This window comes from Bemisia tabaci, chromosome 2 (genome assembly GCF_918797505.1).
Source record: "Bemisia tabaci chromosome 2, PGI_BMITA_v3".
In the NCBI taxonomy this organism is placed as follows: Eukaryota; Metazoa; Arthropoda; class Insecta; order Hemiptera; family Aleyrodidae; genus Bemisia; species Bemisia tabaci.
Window position 1 is genome coordinate 37,816,189 of NC_092794.1, and position 25,928 is coordinate 37,842,116.

The 25,928-nt window shown below is 37.4% G+C and overlaps 1 protein-coding gene across 8 annotated transcripts in view; it reads left to right on the top strand.

Annotated features, from left to right (window-relative positions):
• Positions 1-25,928, top strand: part of obe (activating signal cointegrator 1 complex subunit obelus) — a 376,654-nt gene that overhangs the window by 143,988 nt on the left and 206,738 nt on the right. For all 8 annotated transcript variants that reach the window (XR_011899335.1, XR_011899334.1, XR_011899333.1 and 5 more), the window contains 2 exons: positions 4,920-5,168; positions 23,541-23,761. Coding sequence is in view for 5 of the 8 variants with exons in the window: in XM_072297278.1 (XP_072153379.1) it covers positions 4,920-5,168; positions 23,541-23,761 (470 nt within the window). In the remaining 3 variants the exon portion in view is untranslated. The remainder of the gene's footprint in view (positions 1-4,919; positions 5,169-23,540; positions 23,762-25,928) is intronic.

The window sequence follows — 25,928 nt, forward strand, 5'->3', positions numbered from 1 at the left end:
CTTCACCCCTAACTCTCTCTTCTTCCGTTCATTTAAGAAATTTTTCGCATATATTCTCGGTTGTAATTTTTTTCTTCTTCTTATTTTGCTATCTGTCAGAAGGGCGCGTTTTTGGCGCGCCAAGGGGGCGTATCTCCCAATGGCAGATTGGCCTTATGGCCAGTCCGAGCCTGCAATCGTGAATCAATAGTGTAACTAACCACTTCTTTCAAATATCATGCTTCCGCATCCCCTTTGTCTGAGAACTTAAAATCGCGCAAAACTTGAAGTATTTATTTTAGAGCATAGGAGTCGGGCTCAGACTTTACTAATTGTTTTGGTATTATTTTTAAGTGATTCATCACTGATATTGATAGTTTTTAGTAAAGCTTTGCAACGGGACAACTGTAATGCAACTTCTCGCTACTTCTTTGTTGTCATGTTTTGAACTAATATTTAGGCAAAATGTCACTGTCATTCTTCTCGCGTGTTCTCATTTTCATTTCAATGCTAATTCGTTCATCCTTCATCCTGAAAAATGGACTGCCTCCTAGGATTTTCAACCTTTTGCCATTTTTTCCTCCTTTTTACCCGAGCCGGGTAATCTACTCCTCTACTGATGATATAAATTATTTTAATTTCAAAGCTACAAATTTTACATCTCTATTTAGGAGTTTTCTTCCTCCTGATTGATTTATTTTTTGAATTTGCCACATTATTGGAAGAAACTCATTGCTTGAGACAGAAAATACATTTAATTTAAATTTAATAAAAATCTTCATTAGCATTATTTAGTACTATTCATGGAAGCTTCTTTAAGAGCAAAATCATCCACAGACGACTGAAGCATTATTTACAGTTTCTTTGTGTTATCAAGTTATGCCCTTTTATCAAATATTTTTTTTTTTGGGGGGGGGGGGGGGTATTGAATAAAAGGAAAGAAAATACTATGAAGATTAAACACGATTGAAACCTCATTAATATTTTTTTAATTTTGTATCATAATCAAGAATAAAAGGAAGTGATCCGTAAGTAACCATGACTTGTATTACAAAAGTTTTGAATATTTTGACTGTTTAAAAAGAAACAAAAAATCGAAGTAATTTTCAATTAGCTCGAACACAAGGGCTGGTTGCCCTCCCCCCCCCCCCCCCTGCTTGCATGGCGCCTTACACTGGCGCCTAGATATCAGCAGGGCCAGGGTGCCTAGAGTGATGGGTCTTCTGTCCTCTTCGAAATGAAACTAAACTAACCGACTGTTGACCCAGTGAGACAAGTCTTGTCTTCCGTATCAGTAAAAGTGGGCGATGGATTCGATCAGATAAAGCATGTGATCGTATATTCCGGATAATCGCAATTTGATGCATGCTGCAATGAAGGGAAACGAAAATATGCGAGATACGGTCGGAGAAGGTGCGATATCAATGAGGGGAAAGGCTTTCTTCACTAACATGACTTCGAGCCCGGGTAATCTCCTGTGGTCATCTGAGTCATGTACGGCGGGTTACGGAAAACTATTTTTCGCAGGAATAACGATCCCGCTTGTACTATCATTTCTATGCAAACAGTCAACCTTGTATCAATTGAGGAATGATAAATACAGTTTTTACTATGCCTTAGAATTCTTACCATAATTCTTACCATTTGGAGTCAGGAAATAAAAATAATTGCTTCATTGTTTGCATTTTTATTGGCCAACTAAGTTCACAGTGGAACTTTCATCTACTTGGTGGTAATGAAGGTAAATATTTATTCTTCTCGTATTTGGATGAGAATTACCTACATCATGTATGATATATTGTGACACTGGGTGCCGCTATTAGGTACTCTACTGATATTGCAACAATGCTGGAAAAATTCATAACTTAGGGTGTTATCTTGCAAGTTATAGGTAAGAATTAGTCATATTTCGATCCTTTGAGATTCTTTCATCATTCAGAACTAAAAAACTAAATTCAGCTTGAACAGGCACATTTCTAGGAAGGAATGTGACAGATAATTTATATCTCATCGTCATCTCGCTTATCAAACAATGCTTCGCGTTTTCCTCTGCTTCATCTTGATGAGAGCAGGCGAAGATTTGAAATGTGCGCTACAGATTCGGTAGTCGCCTGGCAAAAGTGGTACCCGCCTGACGTCACAAAACTTCAAGATGGCAACAAAAATCAAACTGGGACATAAATTAAAGAAAAGGACTGTGGTGGTTACAAAGGAGTACCTAAATGATTATTCATTTTTTCGAACCCTTATAATTTAAAAAAAATTTATTTGAAGTATGTATTTGGAGACTTTGCACTTTACTGGAAGAACATCCAATGCCCAGCATGAGCATTGGAAACGTCATTCGTGAACTCATAATGACCGACTTGTTTTGAAAGGCAGGAGGGAGAATTTTTAAAATGCGCATATAGGTTCATGTGAGGTATCATTCCCTATGTAATTTTGGTCGTAGATTTCACTTATGGATGGAGTCACAAAAGCCCTCCGGTCAATTGGCAAGTGAGGTATCATTTCTTATGTAATTTTGGTCGTAGTTTTCATTTATGAGGTCATGAAAGCCCTCCTGTCAAAGAGGGTGCCCCAAATCCACGATGGCGGCCAAATGTGAAAGCAGGAAGGTGAGCCAAAAAAACAACAATCACGTTAGAAAGCAGGTTGGCTATCAAATTCTATGTATTTTTAGTCAAAGAGTCTGAATGAAATTTTAAAAATTAATTTTACACGAAAATGAGACGTGACATGCATGATGGTGACCATCAAGGCTATCCAGGGTATAAAAAGATGTGAACAGGAGCACCTACGAGTTATTTTTGTCAATTTTGAAGCACATACATTCCCGATGAAGATAAGGATATTAAACATGACCTACGAACTCTGGTCAATATGGGAGAATATCTGAATCAGCACATGCTGATTCATAGTCTGAGTCAGGATCTTCTTCCTGGGGTGTCTCCACGTTAATGAAGTCTTCTTAATTTATATGTAAGTCCGTGCAGCATAAGTCCATTTTCTAAAATTTTCACTTTCATACTGCATGGTGTGCTGCACCTTTTTTTTTTACAATTATACCGAATAATTTTACGCAGTGATTTCGGACTGGAGGCAAGTTGCTTGTAATAGGATAAATTTCGTTGACATTTTTATCAAAGCATTCCCATTGACGAGCATTCAGATCGGCACGTTCTATCCAGTTTTCTCTGTTCGTTCAAAGCTTTGCTTAGGTTTCAAGAACCTTTCAGCATTTTTGCATAGGTAAGGATCCGATATAAGCGTACCAAATATAGTTATGCTTTTCCGATTCTGTGCATGTGAGAGGTTAAATCGCAGCAAAAGCCAAAACGTATGGAGCAGATGCTGCTTACATAAACTTAGATCGATTCTGTGTCGGATTCAAGGGATGTTATGAGCGATCGTCTTGGACTTTCCGCAATTATTATCACATCTTAAGTGCAAAGAAAAATTGATGTCCTCGGATATTTTTTTTTTTTTAAAAAAAAAACCAATAGGTTCGAATCGTTTCCGTTCACATTAATTTTGTTAGTTTTCTTATGTACAAGGTGCACCACCGTCTTTGACGATATCAAGAGCTGCATCTTATTTCACATGCACGACCTTACAACGGAAGGATTCGAGGCGTGTGCCGATGATTTAGATAAGTTTACTTTTAGTGACTGAATTTGTCAAAATTTACCTCTTTTTTACAAACAGAAGATGGATTTGGTGAGAAATTGACTGTAGACGCGTACCTGTCGGAATTGTTGGCTTCTTTTAAGGCGAGTGGAGTCTTTATTAAATGGTCCATCTCCTTGGCACCCGTCAAATACTGCCGTGGCTTCAGATTACTTAGATAAGAATTTAGTGTAGAACTGTACGATACATTGAATTTATGAATCCAAATAATATAGGTTTGCCCTCTTTTCCATGGCCCTCGGTGGAGTGAAGACCCACCATCTAAAAGGTACTTAACTATTACTCCTGTATCCCGGTGCTTACAGCAGGTATTTCAGATTTTTCATCCTCTCTGTCTAAGGCATCTGAACTTGAATTCTGAGTTATTGTGCACTAATCAGCGAGACATCTTACCTACCATTTATGATTTCTCGACTATGATGGTCACCATCTTGCATGTCACATCTCATTTTTGTGTAAAATTAATTTTTAAAATTTCATTCAGACTCTTTGACTAAAAATACATAGAATTTGATACTTAGCCAACCTGCCTTCTAACGTGATCGTTGTTTTTTTGGCTCACCTTCCTGCTTTCACATTTGGCCCCATCGTGGATTTGGGGCACCCTCTTTGACAGGGGGGCTCTCATGACTTCATAAATGAAATCTACGACCGAAATTACATAAGAAATGATACCTCACTTGCCATGTCACGTAAACATTTAAAAAATCCACCCTCCTGCCTTTCAAATTTAGCCGCCATCTTGAAATTTGGAGCACCCCCTTTGACCGGAGGGCTTTTATGACTCCATAAGTGAAATCTACGACCAAAATTACATAGGGAATGATACCTCACATGAACCTATATGGGCATTTTAAAAATTCACCCTCCTGCGTTTCAAAATTGGCCGCCATCTTGGATTTGGGGCACCTCCTTTGACCGGGGGACTTCTTTGACCTCATATCTGACTTCTACGACCAAAATTAAATAGGGATTGATACCTCACATGACACTATATGCGCATTTTAAAAAACCGAAATCCCAGAGGCCTTATTATGGCCGCCATTTTGAAATTTAGGCATTTTGGGGGGTGTTCCGGGGTCGGACTGTGGTAAACTTTTGGTATGTTGTTCAGGAGAACCTATTGATGACGATTACATAGGAAAAGTTTGTTAAGCAATTTGTTCCGGGTTAACCCCCTTTTTTTTCATATTTCTCCTTGACTAATATATCACCGACTGGGACTAAAATTCTTATGACATCTTTTCCAGGTTGAAACGAGTCAAAGTATGATTCGCATCGTTGGTTTATCCGCTACTCTTCCAAACTATATCGATGTTGCAAGATTCCTGCGGGTTAATCCGATGGTGGGTCTTTTCTATTTTGATGCTCGTTTCCGTCCAGTGCCCTTAAGTCAAACTTTTGTGGGTTTGAAGGCCACTCGGCCTCTTCAACAGAAAAATGACATGGACTATATTTGTTATGAAAAAGTTGTTCAAGAACTGCAGAATGGCCATCAGGTATGAAAATGTTCTTCCCAAACTCTTGTCTTTAGTATTGGTGTATTCAAAATGAATGAAATGAAAAGGGCATTATTATCGTTACCTCCTCTTTTTTTATTGATTTATTTTTTTTTTAATCTCCCCAAGTGGTAATACTCATATAATAAATTAGCCATGGTCTTCGGCCAACTCATATGTGGCGCTTCATGCCGGTATTGGGCGGGCTCCGCCTCTTTTTTGGCCCTCCAGTAGGGACCTGTGGAATTCGCGTTCGCGAAATTTTGCCATTGGCCATATTTAGGTGGGACTAAGGTATAAATGTCAATGGCAACCTACTAATTCCAAATTCAAAACGCGAAATGACGAAATCATCGCGAATTTTCTGGTTTCCTAATGTGAAATCCGCAAATTTCCGAGACTTCTAAACGCGAATCCGCGCATGTGTGTTCGATGCGATTTCCCGCAACATAACGGAAATTTGAATTTCTTAGGTCAAATGCCACACCAATCAAATATGCTCATTGGCGAGAGCCGCCATTTTGTTCTTTACATGTAACCCAGAGAGTATGGAAGGTTAGAAGCACGACTTAATGCTAAGAAATTGAAACAGAGGCGTTTGCTGACAACGTACGCAACTACTGTTTTCTATTGTTTTCTAGTGACGGGCGGCGGGTATGTTGCTGCCGGACTACCTCCACGTAGGCAATTTTGTATACATCGGCTGTCCACTACTCTCGCTTGGCCAATCAGCGCAGTAGTATGGGAATTCCGCTTACCGCGCACTCTCGCGCTATTGTAAGCAACTTCTTGCTCGCGGCTCAACTTCTGTTAAGAGAGTATAGAAGGATAGAGGCCTGACTGGAAAATTCCAATTGCGGAAACATAGTATTCTAAGTTGATTTTGCCCAAATTCACCTACCCACATATATTTTTTTAACTTTAGGTTATTTTTGGTCCGTCATCAACCGATTAAATTCATTTGGGAGTGATGGTCATCTAGGACTGCAACGGCCTGTTTGAACCAGCAGGACCACCATGAGCAGAAGAAAAACTAACTTCATCTGAGATCCTTGCTTGTTACCGAGCCAAAAAAGGTGTTTTATAAAAATTCACCGTCCCAAGTTTCTAAGTAGGTATATTCGTTTTAGGCATTTAAAACACGTTTAGAAGAAGAAATGTGGAAAAATTAAGAGGACAAGTTTAAATCAAATTTCCGTCTGCCGCCATGGATTCCTGCGCTCATATACACACTCACACAAGCACCCAGCGCCTAACCAGGCTTCACTTTTTCCCTGTGCTTTTAGATACAAGCACTCCGTCTTTATTTCTTTGGAAAGACCTGAAACACAAGTTTGCCGTAAATGCAAGAAATTGCGTACGTTGGCGCGAGAATGCGCGGCGAGCGGCATTCCCATATGCTGCACTGATTGGTCAAGCGGTAGTTGCGGACGGACGATGTTTGAAAAATTATCTACATGCAGGTGTTCTTGCAGCAACATACCCACCGCCAGTCATTGAAAAACAATAGAAATTAGTAGTTGCGTACATTGCTAGCGAGCGCCTCTGATTCAATTTCTTAGCATTAAGTCAGGCCTCTAACCTTCTATACTCTATGATTCTGTTACAATTCTTTCCTATCCAGTTGGGCCTCTAATCTTCCACACTCTCTAATATAACCTCAATGTTTACTCATCCAAATCAGTAATCACAGACGACCTGCCATGTGAGCCACCCATTAAGCAATACATATTCCAATTTCCATTTTGTAAATGCGTAGACTACTCTGTGTGTAAATGTACATAGTGTAAATTAATTTAAAGTGTACATTCAAAATGGTTAGCAGAAAAAAAAAATTCCTACATCCGTGCGACTAAGTTCATCATGAGACATCCTAAATCCAATATTTTCAAAGTGAAAGTTGACAAGAATTTTTAAAAATTCAATATAAAGTGTAGTTGCAAAGATATGTTCAAAATATTTGATTTATGCACTGCAAGAAATTGTTTAAATATATTGAAAATGTTTTTGTGGCCGAAAAACATGAGTCAGATCCAAGCTACGGCTTTGGGCTTATTAAAACACTGCCTTACTGTTGAAAAAGAGAAGTTCATAACACCGCTTTTTACAGGTCCCTAGCGCCTTAGCCCTTAAGGGGTAACCTCACTCATGGGACTTGCTTCGATTTATTGAGTATCCTGAATTAATTCAATATAATATTGTGGATTCTCTAGGCAGAAATGTGCAATATAGGATATGAAGAGCTAATAATCCCAAGTAAATCTAGCATCAACAGTTAAAGTGACCAAAAATCGGCGTTTAAAAATTGACGATCAGTTCCTTTGGGAAAATCCCATGTAAATCGGACCGACTGAAGCCTGGTTAGGGTTTAAGGGCTAAAGTCGAGGTATATCTTGAACCGGAAGTCAGGACTAAAACGGTTTCTACACGAATCTAAACTAAAACTTGTGCCTGTGCCTTGCTTTCTCAGCTAGTTAAACTGCTGCAAATGATGAAGTCCACGGTGAAGTAATAAGTTATTATCAACAAGCGAGAACCAATGTAGAGAATCGCAATGAACCGTCAAACTTATTTTGAGATTAATTTGTGTTCACAGTTAAGTAGGGTAAATGTTCTACCACCTCTAGTTTTTGTATACCTGAGGCTTTTACTTTTAAGCCATCTATTTTTCAAAGGGTTGTGAGTCAACTGTTTTTTTTTTTTTTTTTTTTTTTTTTTTTTTTTTTTGAAGCAGGGTGGCTCTGGGAACTAAAAACATTCTCTTAGACGCCACCAAAAATTCTCTATCCATTGGCAGAAGTAAACTGCGGCAGAAAATCTCACCTCTTCTGCGTCATCCATCATTTTTTAAGTTCAAGCTCTGTCCTAGGATTCTGCTTCGTGTTTATTCCGTCTGCGCAGTCCTGCTTGCTGAGTACGTTTACAATGATCAAAGATACAACGAAAGTTCATTGTGAACTCAAAATTTTTTGCATCCAAGGATTGTGATGTATTATACGTGTTGAATCATGCTGGCAGAAAACAGTGTCAAGTATTGTAACCAAGAACGAGCTCACGTTTGTCTTGCCGCCAATTCTTGTAACAACCGGGTCATTTCTTCTTTTATCTGCTTTATATCACATGAAGTGTTGATCCCTGAAAGGTTTTCATAGTCAAAATAGATCTCTTACCTCTGTCCCACTCAGCTCTATCCCTTTTCAACTGGGACAGAGGTGAATTCGAACAACGGAGGTGAGAATTTGAAGCACTCATGAAGAATGATAACAATAATCATAACTTTGCATGCAAATTTTTTTTTGCTTTATCTGGAAGTGCTTAAAGAGTTGATTTTGCAGTATTTTTTATAATTTTTTTTCTAATATGGGAAATAGTATTGAAACAGATTTAAAAGTGAGAAAATGCACTGCCTAAAGATGTCTTCTGGCAGCATTTCCCCATTAAACACACGTATTTTAGCAGATTAGATCGTTTTGTCCTATCTTCTCCAATAATTGTTACATTCATGAATCAAAGGTATTCTCGTGTTCAGTTGACTCAGTAGTTTCCACTTAAACACGAAATTCATCAAATTTGAGACGTCTGCAAATTCTCTATTGCCAGAATTGGGGTATATGCACTCTCAGGTATCTTCTAAACTACTGACTGAAAGCAGAAACCCTCGCAACACCCAATGTTCGGAAATGTCAGGTATTGTTGAGGCCACCAGCAGCCTGATCATTTCCTTCTTGTATCTATTGATCTTGTTGGATAACTGGTGCATATCTATCACGGCCATATGGTAGCGACCGTAGACTGTGCCCGGCAGATGAAGTGATAGATACGGCTCTAGATACGTATCCACTGCTCCGAGGGTGGTGGATAACTACCATATATATCAAAATTTGAGGTTAGGTGATCGATTTCATTGTGAAACTAATTATTACTGCTGTTTAAATTCAATTTCAAGAAAGCAGAATCTTTTTATATGTATGAGTGCATATAATTGCAATTTCATTTCGAACATACCTTGGATAAAACAGATAAATATCTTATTCTCTGAAAAAAAAAGGATAAAAATGAACAAAAATGAAACTAAAACATTTCAAAAGTAAAATAATTTGTTTTACACAAATCTAGGTCAAAATTATTGACATGGAACAATTACAACCTCACAAGACAATTTTAAATTAAATTTTTAAGATGAATAAATAAACAGTAGCTTTAAATAAGTCGCTATATTTTTGTATTTTTTGTGAAAACCACAATAAACTGCAGAAATTGCAGTTGTTGGTCGTGTTCCTAATTTTCCAGACCTTCGAGGTTATGGCATAGAATAATAAGGCCAGGCCTTTAGAAAGGACTCTCTCGCAGAATTTATGACAACGCACGGTTCGTTTGAGTAAAAGTTGAAAGAAATTTTCTATCACTCACAAAGTCTTTTCGGATAAAAAAAAAGAGTGAAAATGGAGTCTTTCCAGCTAAAAATGAAAAAAGTTTGTTCGAGCTCCTGGAGACATGTATCGTTTTTTGTATTTTTAGGGCTTATGAGAGGCTGATACGAAGATTGACTCAAAGATACTGTTTTCATTTCTAAACTAAGATAGCTATCGAAATTATCTTGGTCTCATTTTAAAGCTGGTGTAATTTACCGTCGATTGAGTGGTTAGCAAGCTAATTTGGTAAAAAATTGACAAAATTATGTTAGTTTAAATACAGGGTATTCAAAATAAGCTTACTCATTTTCCTAACCAAGTAAGGCTCCATTTCTTCTTTTTTTCCCTCTCAGACTAATAACACTGGGATCAGTCTGTAAAAATACAGTATTTGGAGTACTCTCAGGTCTCTAATGAGCGTTAGATTTCTAAATTTGGCCCATTGGTTTCGGAGAAAATCAGTTTTTGGTTTCGGTTGCTTTCTACTTACTATTCTAGGTGGTGGTGGCCACTCCGGCCCAATCCTAAAAAACTCCCCCTAAAAAGTTGACGACCCCCCCCCCCCCCCAAAAAAAAAATAATATTAAGAAGGGTGGCTACTGCCTAACTAGTTATACACGAAGAAACTCGATCGGGCTTTTCTGCACGGTTTGCGGTCCATTTAGCTCTCCTGCTAATTAAGTTGTAGACTAAAGCCCGAAAACTCAAGAATATTTGGGTAGAAAAAGCTCAGCTCTACTCGTAATGCCCTCGTTTTTTAAATTTAGTTAAATATTAAAAACGAAGTGGCTATTCGTCGGTACGGTACCGACGGATAAATGGCTATTCGTCGGTACCGTACCGATGATTAAATAGCTATTCGTCGGTACCGGTACTTTGATTTTAGTACGTAAATTATATTAAAGATATGATTTCTTAATAATATTTTGGTGGAAGTTAAGAGCTAAAAATTGGGTGAAAGATGGAAAAAAACCCAACACGAGTTGTGAAGAAATATTCTCCAAATTTAATTTATGTATTTAATACTCTAACATAAAACTGAAATGTACTACTCTGTTAAATAAATAATCATAATACTGAAAAGTACTTCACTGTCAAATGAATCATCATAATACTGAAATGTACTACTCTGTCAAAAGAATCATCAAGAACGCTTCTTTTTTCGGGTGGTGGGGCCTTTAGTTTCATTTGCAGGTGTTTTCTTTCGTTTTCGTTTTTCGGGGGGATTTTCCACAGATTGTCGGTCGGCAACGGTGCGATTAAAGGAACAAAGTTGTCTTGCTGGCAGTTTAGGTTGCCCTCGGGAAATGACTTCACTCTTAAATTTTAGGTTTGTGAAGCTCTCTGCACTGACATTTTCGTCAGATGGAGTAGCAACAGAAACCGAAGATTCGCTAGTGGTGGAATAGCTCTCTGCACTATGATCGTTGTTAGTTGGGGCAGCGACAGATACTGAAGATTCGCAAGCCGTGGAGCAGCTACCATGAACTGACAATAGTTGTACATTTGTAGCACTTAGTATCTCCGTGTAATTACAACGGAGCACCATAGATGGCGTTTGCTTGTCCATTCGGACCAAGGCTTGACAACACATTTTTATTAATTAATGTCGCCGATGCGGTACCGACGAATAGCCATTTATTCATCGATACGGTACCGACGAATAGCCATTTATTCATCGGTACGGTACCGACGAATAGCCATTTATCCGTCGGTACCGTACCGACGAATAGCCTCATCCTATTAAAAAAGTTGTTAAGCTTTAACGACAAATTTTGGACTCACAAAACCGACCATGAAAAAGCCCGCGAAACGCTCGCCGGCCCGGGAGACTGTTGCCTTCAGTCCTATGACCTACAAGGATAACCGTAGAAAAAAACCCTATAAAATCATAGATATTCTGTATCAGCATTTAATTATCTACTACTGCATTTTTTAAATTTGATATTGTGGAGATATAAGCTAGAATGACATATAATTAGGTCATTTATTGATGTTTTGAAAGTCGATCTGTCGTCACGGCTGTGGAGGTAAGGGCGGCATAAAACCCATTAAACTAGGGATAATTTAAATCTGTAGACTCCAAGGATCGTATTTTCGAAAAGTTTGCAAAGTTATATTATCGTAGAAAAGAGAAATAATCGAAAGAAGTTGGGTCCTTCAATTCTTCAAAAAAATTTGAATTTGCAAGAAGAAATTCGTATATTCGTAGAACCGCGCGATGGATGGTGAGCGCTGACACCAGAGACCAAATTCAAGGTTATGTTTCTGTTATTATGGTTTTAAATATTTAAATAATAAGAATAAGATAGATTAATGGATGTGTGTTTCTATTTTATCATAGCCGAAAATAACTGGATCCATTTCTATTTCTATTTCTCAATCCTTTTATGGTTCCTGCACCCTTATTAAATTCAGTTGTCACAGTAAGCACTCAGATAGCAACCTGTTATTTCTTCCCAGCGGCCCTGATCTAGTGATCTTTTCAAGTAATTGTTCATGAATGATTGATGATATCCCACTATAGTGAGTCCTAGATACTTTTTCTCGTTAATCAGATTCAACAACTATCCACCAGAAAATTATCCTTTCCCTCAATACGATGACTTCTGGGACTCTGGGTCTCAATCTGTGGGGATGAAGTTGCGTTTCCAGTTTCTCCTAAAATTTTGCTAGCAGCGGAACTCCTCTGGAGTTGATGTGTCTCTTCTCAGTGTATCATGCCACTGGTGCATAGAGCCTCAATGTTTTCATAGACTTGTAAAGCTTTATATTGGAAAACTGTTTTACACATTCACCCGTCAGTCGTGCGCATGTGTCTACTTACAGAAGCTACGCTTCACTCCGTTTTTGCCCTTTGTTGAACGAGTATAATGTAACCAACTCAATGCCACAAAATCAAAGCTACTTGACTTCAAATATTACTATTAATTTGATTATTAGCAAGTCTCTTTGATTCTGTGTCAGAAGTTGATTGAATTGACTAATTTGCCTGTGTTGGGATAAAATTCTTCAAATAAAGACCTTTCTTATTGACCTCTGCAGAAGGTATGTATCTTTACTACTTTATTTTATTGCTTTAATAGAATTGAGATGCTAACTAATGCAGGGTTTCCTTGATAATAACCTCTCCACACATTGGTTAAAATTTGCAATACCTGGAGACGCAAACTTGCCGTCACTGCTTACCACATATAGGAGATAATACAGAGTAGCTGTGCAATATAAAACATCAGTGCCTCCTGACCTCTAGATTATCTGAGTCCTCGCCTGACAAATTTACCCACTATGAGAGTGCGACAGAAAATTAGCTGTTTCATTTAGCACGGTAAATGGATACAAGAATTAATTCTCTGGCACACCCTGAAAGTGAGTTAAAACTCATTAGATGTGGAATTTCGATGACTGGAGCTGGCAGGTTATTGAAAACTATCAATCGAGACTCAGACAGCTAAAAATTTTAGTCGTGGCGACTAAAATTTTTGGCTGCTACAGCGTCAACATCCACTGACTATCTCCTTTAATGAAGCGTAAACTGCTCACATTTCTCAAGATAAGGAATGCCAGAGCTTGAAAGGCATCCCTTATAAAACAGAAAGTATTGATACCTACTTATTTTGCCTACCAGTCTTGATGAGGCAGTATCCTGCATCCTCCATGTTATTACTGCTGATTAGTTTGTAGGTCAGAGAGGCTGACTATTCATAGAATAGATGATGGAACACATTATTGACTTACCTGCAGTGAGCTGCAGAATTTAGTTTGCATTTTATCATCAGCTTGATAGAATTAAAAGAAAGGTGTCCACGTAGGATATAAAATTCAGCCCTATGTAAAGGAGATTTCTCTACTGTAAAACCCTGTAAATTCATGTTTACAGCATAGGTACAGTACAAAAGAGACAGACAATGCAGAATAGTCATAAATCACAAGTGGCTCCTAAGTTGTTGTTCATCTGACTCCTTGCCTAAAAAATTTCTTCAGAATATCGATGTGACAGAATATCAATTGCTTTACTTCATCATTGAAAGAATAAACAAGAATTCTCCGTCTTACACTGATAGCGCATTTAAAGTCAATCGGTACGAAGCACCGAATCTGCATAACCAGAAGTAGGGGATGTAGGCTCATGAAAATGAAATGTATCAAACTGCTTCATCACTGTTCAGAAGATTTATGCTATTGCGATTGAAATTTCAGTTGTGGCAACTGTAATTTTTGCTTGCGAAAGAATCAACTTTTACTGTTCATCTTTTATTTTTGCTTGCGAAAAGATCAACTTTTACTGTTCATTTTTTATTTTTGCTTGCGAAAGGATCAACTTTTACTGTTTATCTTTTCCAATGAAGAGTGAACTGGTCACATTTCTCAAAATACAGAATGCCATAGCTTTAGAGACAGCTCTCATAAAACCAAAAAATATTGATAAATACTTACTTTGTCCAACGCTATTTTTATGAGACGGTATCAAGCGTTTGCAGATGACCTCTGGATCGATAGGCAAGGATGGCGATTAGGTGTTGCAGAGCGCCCGGGCGCACTCCAAAGCGACTCGAATGTATGTATCAAGCGTTTGCAATGTTATTACTGATGATCAAATTGGAGCTCGGAGAAATTGCGATTCGAATGGTCGAAGGACCTGGCAGGCATAACTGGGTATAAGCAGCGTAAATGATAGAGCTCCTGCACGGAGCTGCCGAATTTAGCTCACATTCTATCATTAGCTCCAAGAATTAAAAAAAAAGTGTCAGATAATGTAAGACATATAAATTAGCTCTAAACACAGGTGATGTCTTTAGTGTAAATCCTGGTTTTGTGCCTACCGTACACAGGAGATGGAACATTACATAAAAGTCCTATATTAAAAGCAGATCTGAAGTTGTTGATTATCAGGGTTATTGCCTGACACATTTTGAAGGTGTGACAGAAAATAGACTGGTTAATTTTATCATTGAAAGTAAACCCATTATTAATTAAACTGGCACTTTCCCTTTCACCCTGTTGCGTGTTTAAAATCAATTGGTCTATGTGGACTCTAGTTGACCAGGATGGGCAAAAAGAGAATGATAATGATAAAAGTTATCATAAAGTTTCATTGCAGCAGGCCGATTATTGAAAGTTTAAAGTCTGCGAAGACATCGAAATGCAATATGACATATTTCATGGTCAAGATAAGGCGGTCTTGCCTTGTCGTACTGACAAAGTTTCAATAATCGGCTCGCAGTTGACAATATTTATGTCATCACAACTTTTAATTGTATACCATTACCTTATGCACGGAAAGATTTAACTTAAGTGCCAGGATAATTTTATATGTTGTCTGGATAGGAATGCACATAGTAAACAAAGTAAGTAGCATCTTTTTGTTTCAGGCACATCGTGCCCTCAGTAATGAGAATTATAAAAGAAAACTCACAACCAAAGCGGTACCTAGAGAGAGAGGGATTCATGATTCATGCAAAATTAAGAATAGTCACATTAGGAAGCATTATTCCTCAGGGCAACATAAAATTGAAAACGTTTCGTGCGTACATTGAGAAAACCATTCAAGAAGTTATATTGTTATTAATTTCAGAAATAATATGACAAAGAAAAAGAGAAAGAAGTCAGGAGAAATTGCGATGATATTTTGCTCAAATCCGATCCAAAATTTGCGAACAAAACAATAACATAACCTCTGTCTATTTCATTGGCTTTCCTTGCTTTCCTGAGTTTCTATCATAGCCAATGAGAATCAGGCATTACTAGAGCAGACCGTGATTACGTCAAGTGACACAACTTGGTCAAGATTTTAATATTGACCTGCGGTTTTTTTCTGTGACATACAAGGTGTGCCAAAAATATGGATCCTCCTTATTGATGTCTCGAAAACGATTACAGATAATTGACTTGCGGTTTGAACGAAACTTCCTTGAAAAAAGGTGGGCCGCTTTCGAGTGGGGGGGGGGGGGGTGTCGTTACCTCTCTGCCTCGCGCCCGGGAACAACTTTTTTTAAAATGGGAACTCTGTTTGTCTGATACTTCGCAGAAGTCACACCAAAAGTACGTGATATCCTTCCAAAAAAACAAAAGTATGAGTTTTGTACGAAATTTCGGCCCAATCCAAAATATGTCACTAATTACCCCCCCCCCCCCCCCCCAAAAAAAAAGAAAAAAAAATCTGGCACCTAAAAAATATAATGGCAGTACCGTTTGGATTCATCATTTAAAAGGAAATGATATCAAAACGGCCCAATTTTCTCTTTCATGCTCATGCAATTTACTATACACCCCAACGTTTCTCACACACAAAAAAAAAAAAAAAAAAAAAAAAAAAAAAAAAAAAAAAAAAAAAAATTAACTACCTATAAGGTATGATGACCTGGACACGTTTTGATCCATCGCTTTAAAGGAGTATGATATCAAATCGGCCCAACTTCTCTGAAATATGCCCATCTCTGATCAATAACTTTTTCGAGACCTTCCGACTCATCGCTGAGGAGCAACTGTGTGATGTGGAGGTGGTGGCACAAACAACTACAGGAATATGATGATGGAAATATGAGTGTATTGTTGGAAAATACGAAGAACGGAAAATGCACGAAAGGGCGGCCGGCATAGCCCAGACCCAAACGGATAATCCTGATGAATGCTCACAGCCAATCAGGAGAGAGCAGTGGCTAACAGGTGACAAGGGCTGCCAACCACACACACTGATCATTACTTGACCCTTAGCATATATCCTTGTTTGGATGTCAAAGAGGTCCTTATGAGAACTGTAATGAATTTTTTTTTTTTTTAAGAGATAAAAAACAAAAAACCGTCATAGAATTGAAAAAAAATTCGAAGAAAAAAAAAGGAATGGGCCGGCCTGCCGTCCATACAAGTGGTAGATAATAGGGTGATTATCGTCTCTCTTGCATATACATAAACAAGTATCATCGTCTAAAGGAGGATCAGTCATTCTTGAAATTTTCATTGAAAGATAGACCGAAGGATATTCACACATGAGTGAACAACTTAACAACTTTCAAGCAATGCCATATTCCTTGTTTGTTTCTGATAGAACGCCTTACAAACTACTGAACCTTGGCGTATTATTGCGAATATTATGTGCCTCCTACTTGAAATGCTTCTCTCTTAACAGCTTCATGGATGTCGGCAAGACCGGGTCGGTCACCCATGCAAAAATGTTGGGGCATACCAATGTATCTATTTCCCCCCCTTTTTTTTGTACGTGCCGGTTGGCCCATTCCTTTTTTTTTTCTTCAAATTTTTTTTCAATTCTATGACGGTTTTTTGTTTTTTATCTCTTTAAAGAAAAAAATTCATTACAGTTCTCATAAGGACCTCTTTGACATCTAAACAAGGACATATACTATGGGTCAAGTAATGATCAGTGTCTTCTCAGCGATGAGTCGGAAGGTCTCGAAAAAGTTATTGATCAGAGATGGGCATATTTTAGAGAAGTTGGGCCGATTTGATATCATACTCCTTTAAAGCGATGGATCAAAACGTGTTCAGGTCATCATACCTTATAGGTAGTTAATTTTTATTTTTTATTGTGAGAAACGTTGGGGTGTATAGTAAATTGCATGAGCATGAAAGAGAAAATTGGGCCGTTTTGATATCATTTCCTTTTAAATGATGAATCCAAACGTTACTGCCATCATATTTTTTGGGTGCCTGATTTTTTTTTTTGTAGGGGGGGGGGGGGGGGGGTAATTAGTGACATATTTTGGATTGGGCCGAAATTTTGTACAAAAATCATATTTTTGTTTTTTTGGAAGGATCAGCTACTGACATCCAAAGCAAGATGACCCGCTGACGAGGAGACAAAGTACAAAAAGTAAAGGAGGGGTATCGATAAGGGCCTTTTTTGGCCCCCTCCTAGAATCTGGAAATTTTTGCAGGTTTTCCAAGTTAACTCAATGTAGTTTACAGAAATAATCATGATTTATCCCATAGGCCACTGGATACGTGTTAAACGGTTGCCTAAACATAGGTCTGCAGGCGTATTTTGGCCAAAATTCGTCTTTTTCTATCACTCCAAGGCTTTTTGACACCGAGCGCATCGTCTAACTAAAAGGAGCTTTTAATATGTTATCAAGGAGGCTTTAGGGCACATTTCAACCCTGGTTTGGTTTTAGTTAGACGATGCGCTCATAGTTAAAAAAAACTTTTGACAAAAATCGACGTTAAAGGGACATCCATAAAAATCTTAGGGAAACACGTCTCTCGAACTGTATGCACGCTACGTATATTATCGAGGGCAGTTATCAAGCCTTGTTAGACTCTTTCAAGGAGATTTCCTTCATTTGTGTCCAAAAAAATTGAATTTTCCGTACAAACAGCTGTGAAGATAACGGATTTTGGAGTAGTGGAGGCATATTTTCACTAAAAGCATAACATCAACTTAAATCTGGAAATGTATGAGGAGAATTTTTGTTTTAGTTAGTAGAGATATTTTTGAATATGTAAGTAAAATACAGGTTCAACTCCAATTAAAAAGACATGAAATTTTAATTTCAAATGCTGGAAAAAATAAAATATATTGGAATTAAAATTCAAGATTGATTATATAAAATTGCTAAAAAATCGTTACAGAATTGAAATTTTTTTCTACAAATAAAAATCGAATTTAAATTGAATTGAAATTGCGATTAAATTGAAATTTTCCTCCAATTTTTGGTGAATCTAAAAAATTTCAATTTCATCTAAACAAAATTTCAACAAAATTTGAATGTCTGCTACTAGAGGTAGAAGTTTTTTTTATTTTTACTATTTCTTCCGCGTTTGGAGAATGTTAATTTCTCTCACCAATTTATATCTACAGTACTTTTTGAATGAATGTAAACATTATTTTCCCATGTTTATAAGTTAGTTTCATTTTAATATGCACCACCTCTAGAATTAGATTAGGTCTTTCAAATCACAGAACGACCGTTGGATGCTTATTTGCTTCGTTATTTCAAATTCATCATTTACAAAAATTCCTTTCCTTCTCCTTTTGCACATATTATTTACTTGCAAAATATTTCATGTTTTTTCCTCAACTTAGATCGTAGGTGCATGCATTCTCTTTATACTGGCTGTATCAGTGATTTAATGAAAATTAAAGAGAAAAAAGGAAAAACGTAAGCAAAATGAAGAATGCGACCTCCAGTGTCAATACAGGCTGCAATCTTAAACCTGCAAAGAACACAGAGAGGTGGTTTTCGAGGTTGAGAAGCAATAGAAAACACTTTCATTCCGTAAGCAACACCAGACTTTTTAGTTTTTCCTTATTTTCAACTTTCTAAGCTTTAGCTGTTAAAGTTGACCAATATTGTGAAAGTTGATAAAATTTACTTTTTGTACTTTGTCTCCTCGTCAGCGACTCATCTTGCTTTGGATGTCAATAGCTGACAGTAAGTAGAAAGCAACAGAAACCAAAAACTGATTTTCTCCGGAACCAATGGGTCAAATTCAAAAATCTAACGCTCATTAGAGACCTGAGAGTACTACAAATACTGTAATTTTTACAGATTGACCCCAGTGTTATTAGTCTTAGAGGGGAAAAAAAAAGAAATGGAGCCTTACTTGGTAAGGAAAATGAGTCAGCTTATTCAAACTAACATTATTTTGTCAATTTTTTACCTAAATAGCTTGCTAACCACTAAATTGATGGTAAATTACACCAGCTTTAAAATGAGACCAAGATCATTTCGATAGCTATCTTAGTTTGGAAATGAAAACAGTAACTTTGATTCAATTTTCGTATCAGCCTCTAATAAGCCCCAAAAGTACAAAAAACGATATGTTTCTCCTGGAGCGCGAACAAACTTTTTCCAATTTTAGCTAGAAAGACTCGATTTTCACTCCCTTTTTTTTTAATCCGAAAAGGTTTTGTGAGCGATAGAAAATTTGAAAATTGGAAGCAACTTCATCTTGGGAAGATGTGTGGACTAGCATTCGTGACAAGAGGAAAACAACGATGTAATGAAAAAATGAGAGTAAGGAGCAATGACACTTTCTTTGGTCCACTGCTGCTTTAGTTGCTTGTCTGAAAATGCACCAACTGTAGTGAAATTTTTGGATGCTGTTTGTCATGAGAATGCAAACTGTGATGTAAATGTTGCCTCCTTGCTTTTGCAGTAATTTCATCATCATAAATTACATTTATTGCTAAAGGCAGCTATAACCAGTTGCTGGATCTCTCACCTCATAACCTCACATATTTATCACTCATTGTTCAATATAATGATACTACTCGAACATTTTAAGAGAAACTAATGAAATAGTGTATCTGGCTCTAGTAGAACACAAGTGACGTAATAATGTAAGTGTGTAAATGGTAGTTAGAATCTAACGAGAATTGAATTTTCAATTTAAATCTATTCACAACTAGTTATAGTGGCTATTGGTTGGTAGCAGTCCGGGCCAAAAGGGAATTTCATTCCTGAAGCTCGAACTGAACTGAACGGAACAGAACCAACCAATGGCATTGAACCAATATTCCTCTTTTTCTAAATTATGGCTAAAAATTTGAAAGATATTTGCCAATACTGAATTATACTTTTAATGAAGCCTTTTTAACTGTGGTAGAAATGAAATACTCATATCCTCAAGCTTGATCCTTTGTAGGTTCCATCAGAATCTACGGCCGTGTAAGCGAGAAATCTGTCATGAAAGGTGGTCATGACGGGTGGGTTTCAGTCGGTTTAGTCGTATTTTAAGAAATCTCTCTTCTAAAACATTCGGAATGTTAAATTAAAGTCACACACGGTAACATGACAATTCTGCAGGTACCCTTTTTTTGGGTCCAGGGTTTACCGTAATCACGAAATCGGAGTAACTTTTTCAGGACCCTGAATTCCAATTTTCCCGATAAACAGCCCATGTGAAGTAAAATTTTTGTAGTTTTGGGCTTTTCAGCGCTTATAACCTTTTGAAAACTCAGTAGATCTTAATGAAACTCTTCCTATTTGTAGCCCCAATTTAGCTGCGTCCGTAGACACCAAGATCGTTAGAATCCGTGCTGTCGTTTGGGCTGCAGTCGAGTTGAAACCGAATCAATTTTCAGATTAAGAGAGTTATGTGTGACTAAGAGTGTCGGCCACCACTTTGCTTACAGGACTATAGAAGTATGTCATTTTCCTCGACTGGGGGTGGCCACTGCCACTTTTGACAACCAAGTTAAGACTCGTTTCTTACCGGAATTCGAGGTCGGACAGAGATGATTTTGTTTTTAGACATTACTTTTCTGTTTGCAGAATTCACCACGTGTAATACATTACAATTGAATCTAAACAATTTTGAGTTCACGATACATCACTAGCACAACTTTGACTGATGAAAACACACACTTATTATACATGACTTCAGGCGGAAAAAATGCGAGGTAGAAACCCAGGATGGAGCTTGAGCTAAAAACCGGGCGGCACACCTGGTACACTCGCCGGGTGGCACTCTCGATTTTTGGTATCCTATAAGCTCATATGTATTCGTTTGATGAATCGAGGTATAAATCAAAGCAGAGGATTTAAGGGAATGGAAAAAGATCACTGTCAATTTTTCAGTTCTTTTTTATCAATTTTGTTATCGATAAAACTTTTAAAGATGGTGGGTGACTGGGACAGAGGTGAGATTCTCTGTCATATTCTGCCTCTGTAAATAAATGGAAAACTTCAGGTGGTGTCTAAGTGAATGTTTTAAGTTCACAGAGCCATCCTGCTTCAAAAAAAAAAAAAAAAAAAAACAGTTGACTCGCAATTCTTTGAGAAATAGATGCCTGATAAGTCTCAGGGACACAAAAATTATGGATCGTGGGAAATTACCTGAGTATGCAAAATAAATGCAATCTCCAAAGCGATATCTAAATTTTGTACAAAATCTGCAGAATTATGGAAACATTAATTGAATTTATCAAACCCCCTAATCCATTCGCATGTGAGAGCTCAGCTCACTTCTGTCCCTCGTATCTCACTTCTGTCATCCATGAATCCTTCTTTTTGCACTGTATGCCGTCGAAATTTACTGTACCGACTCAGAAAACCACTGATATTTCAAGTAACAAGTGGCCAGGTGAAGAGAAAAATAGTGTTTTGGATTTCCGAAAGTTTTGTGAAGAATTAGAGGAAAGATGAGCAAATATTTTGTTTAAAATATAAGATTTTTAAACAAATACCTACTCTGCCTCTGATAAAGAAATGTTGAGTTTTTTTAGATGAATTGGTTTCTTATATTTAGTAGGCATCTTGTACAATGTAAATTTTTGTGTAATTGACAACATACTGACAATTAGGTGCACGAATTATAGCAGAGAAGTGGTGGGACAGAGGTGTGATTTTTTCTCAGTTCAAATTTTCTGCCAGTCGCGTGGCACGTTAAATTTTTTAAATGAAGTTGAACTGTCTGCTTTTGTAGGTCCTACCATGCGACTAAATTCTAAAAATAATATCCAACACTGGGAATGTGGGAGTTCATTTTTTTTAAAACATGTTATTTGTATACATTTTTATTTATTTATTATACAAAAATATATTCCAAAGTTAAGGATGGTAAAGAATTACCCTTAGGTGATATCTTATGTTAGTCCCTGGGTGAATTTACTGTGATCATGCAATTCTTCTCACTGTATGAGTCTGAAATTTAAGCTCTGATGACCAAATCGTTTTCGGTCATAATTCTTCACTTTTCCAGATAAAAATATGGACATGCAGATCGTATTTACCTCTGGTAGTACCGCTGCTGGATGCTTTTTTGAATTTAACAGATTTACCTCATCGGGCATGCTGATGTCAAGTATACTCTTGGTAAGGTATCTGTGCTGTGAAAGTTCGCTTCTCCATCAGGTCCTCTCCCTGACTGAACGGGTAGCAATCTTAATTTCAGGTCTGAAGAATGTGAGGTTGCCCAGACACGCTTTGGATTGGGTACCTTCTGGGAAAAGGGACGTGGATGTCCTATGAAGGGGTGACAGCAGGGTATTGATGAAGGGAAATTGTGTTGTCAGTTGCCTGATAAACAAGTGGGAAGATAGGCACATGTAGCGTCTGGGTGTCGTAGAACGCTAGAGTGCATTGTATGAGCGATCTTCATGCATGTAAGGATGCGAGTTTCATTCCCAATTTGTCCTTTTTTTATTTTTAGAATTATTACGCTTTGATTTTATCAAGTTTTCAAACCTTTTCTTCTGTTGATATGTTCTGCTTTTTGCGACTTATTGGCTATCATTGGCGATTTTAAGATCACATCAGCGACTTTATGATCGTATTAGCGACTTTTAAATAACATCAGCTACTTTAAGAACTTATTAGCAACTTCATGATTACTATAACAACTTGGAAGAAACATTAGCGACTTTGAGATTTTATTAGACTAGGTTAGGTCAGAAGTTAGTTGCAGCTCTTTATGAACTGCCTTTTTTTTCTGCTTGTGACCATACTCAAGCTCTGAGGCAAAATATTAATTTTAGTCTTACTCAAAAATATTAATTTTTTCAAAATTTCATTCAATGCTTCTAGTGTGCACGGAAAGTCTCTTTCTTCATGGCATAAAATTTTGCCTTCAATAAAATTAAATTGATGATCCGTCCCCTGCTGGTGTTTCTGTTTGGTAGTGCTTTCGTTTTCATACAATTTACAGCCGTGAAGATGCGTTGATCTGGTATGCCTAGTCTAGCCTATTTTAGGCAAATCACAGTCATCACAGGGATTAAGTTATCCTGCTACATCTAATTTAAAGAGTGACAGTCTTAAGCTTTGACATGAGGCACTGTAAAGTGTTAGATCTTTTATGAATCACCTAATTAGCATAGTCTCTGTATAACCCACAAGATTCTTAAAGAGATACAGTACATACAGATGCTCCTCTCTTTTTCAACCTTCAAGGTGGTGTCAAGGTTTGACTCTTAAGTTTCACCCATAAAGACTCTCCTAAAGATGTTCTTTTTGGTCCTCTTTAGATTTGTCATTGAATCATTCGTCTTTTGCTTTAGGTAATGGTATTTGTCCATGCTCGAAACAATACTGTGAAAACAGCAAATGTTTTGAAAGAGTTAGCCCAGCAAAAAAACCAGCTTCATTTATTCGTTCCGGAACAGTGCAGCTCCATTGGTACTGCACAAAGAGCCATGGAAAAATCCAGGTCAAAACAGTTGGCAGAACTGTTTCAAAGTGGTATTTCTGTGCATCATGCAGGGTTGCTACGGTCTGACAGGTTGGTATTCAATGTGGATTTGTGTGGATTCTCATAACTCGCCTCTAGAATTTAGTTTCTGAAAAAGCTACCAAAAAAAGTTCATCATTTTCTGTTTGAAAATAACATCCACCAAACTATTTTATCCTAAAATTAAAGGAAATTAATGAAAAAGAAATGACTAGCATGTTAAATCTCGCAATGAAGCAATCTTGATTCTTATCATTTTGTTCATGAATTATTTTTTGTGCTTCGATAATAGCACCCACATGAAACTCGGAAATCAATGAAGAATGAAATTAAAAACACTGTACGAATAAGGTCCTTTAACTGGACACAGTGATTTCAAGGAAAACTATTTTGGAGCTATGTTCTTGATGTACCTTGCAGACTGTGGTATGTGGGTACCCATGTTTTTCAATAATCTTACCCGTTCATTGAAGGATGGTGGGTAAATGTTGTGATACACTTTCGGTCCGCACTAAAACGTATGGTTTACTGAACTATTAGTTTACAGGCCTCTTCCTGCCAAACAATAATTTTGGTTAAAATATCAAACATAAATCATTATAATCATGCAGGATTAAGGCAAAATGAAAATATATAGATTTTGACTAAATAAACGTGGGTCTGGGGGTTGATTCGGCGAAAAACGTGAGTTTTGCGGGTTTTTGGTCGAATGCTGAAAAATCCTTGGTTTAAACCAAAATTGGCCTACAGGTCCACATTTAGGCCAGTACTAAACGTGGAAAGAGACCGAGAATGACCATATCGTGATGCACTCTGTAAAATATGGGCCGTCAATGAGTGAAAAATCATAAAATTTAGGAAATTCAGGAAGGCCCAAAATTGGCCCTTATCCATACCCCTTCTTCGGAACGGATTAAGGCCTTTCATAGTTTTGCTGACTTTTATCTCAGTCTGAATAATGTGGAAAATAGTGTACACTAGTCGACAATAGTATGAATAATAAAAAAAAGTTTGATATGACCATTGTTGTCCTATTATAGCGATGAGAACAGCTGGGGACACTAAAGTAGACCCTTCTTTGCACTCACCTCTCAATATTCCATAGATACCACACTGTAGTTCAGGATTAAGGAGAATCTGAAAAGCCAATTGGAGTGATACGAGTTCGTGCGCCTGTAGGCCCTCATTTGTTCGGCCTCCTCAATTGTACAGCTTGAGTCACTGTTCACTTGATGCTTTTTTACCCGCAAAAATATTTGAAGCTTAAGTACCTAGGACTTACATCATCCCTAAGTCTGTGGAGAAAAATGTGTCACAACATTGGTAATAATTAACTTTCAAGACTTACACGACCCACGTCTGATCATCCATAAACCAACAATAGCGTACTTTTTTCCAGCACACTTAACCCCAAAAACAGTCTTTACTCAACCATCTTGTTGCGTTTTCATTTAACTCATTCGTTTCTTATGTCTATTTGTTCCACCATCCATTTGTTGTATCCATTTTGTTTCACCGTCTTAAATTAAAGAAAGAGTAACCCTGCTCTCCTAGCTCCATGCTCACTGCTGTGGCTGCTCCAAAGCCAAAAGAACTTGTAGTTTAACTTTCTCCCTACTTCATGTGACCAGCACATTATTTCAAGCTCTTATCTCAAACCTCCATCCATCCTGGAAAAGGATAAATCATTTGTTTTTGTTTTGTTGGTTTTGGTAAAAGAAATGGACTTGCAAAGCAAATGCTACCTATCTTGTCGCTTTTTTAATGCAAGAGTGTAACTATGTATTTTGAAATAAGCCTTGTCATTTGTATGATTCTGTGTTATCTTAGATTCTAGTGAAAAAAAGGGTATGGTCTTACTTCAGTGATCCAATGATTTGATAAATGTTTCCTTTCATTTCCTTCCAAGAATACTGACATTTGGGTTAGGGCTTTCTAAAAAAGCACGTGGAAATATGCGGGCTGATTTCTGACCACGGTGTTACAGGTTGCAAGGCTGATGTGGCACGCCTCACGGTGTGGCGATATGGGTAAGAGGTCAGACATGGGCGATTCCGGATTTGTGATTGTTTGGGACCGGAAATGTGTTCTACAAGTACTATATTATAAGGATTTGATGATAGTTTTTGAATTTTAATCTCTCATATTGATGGTAGAGGCCTATAAAGTCTGCTAAGTCGGCAATCTAAAATTTCCTCTAAAAACGCACCAATGTTTG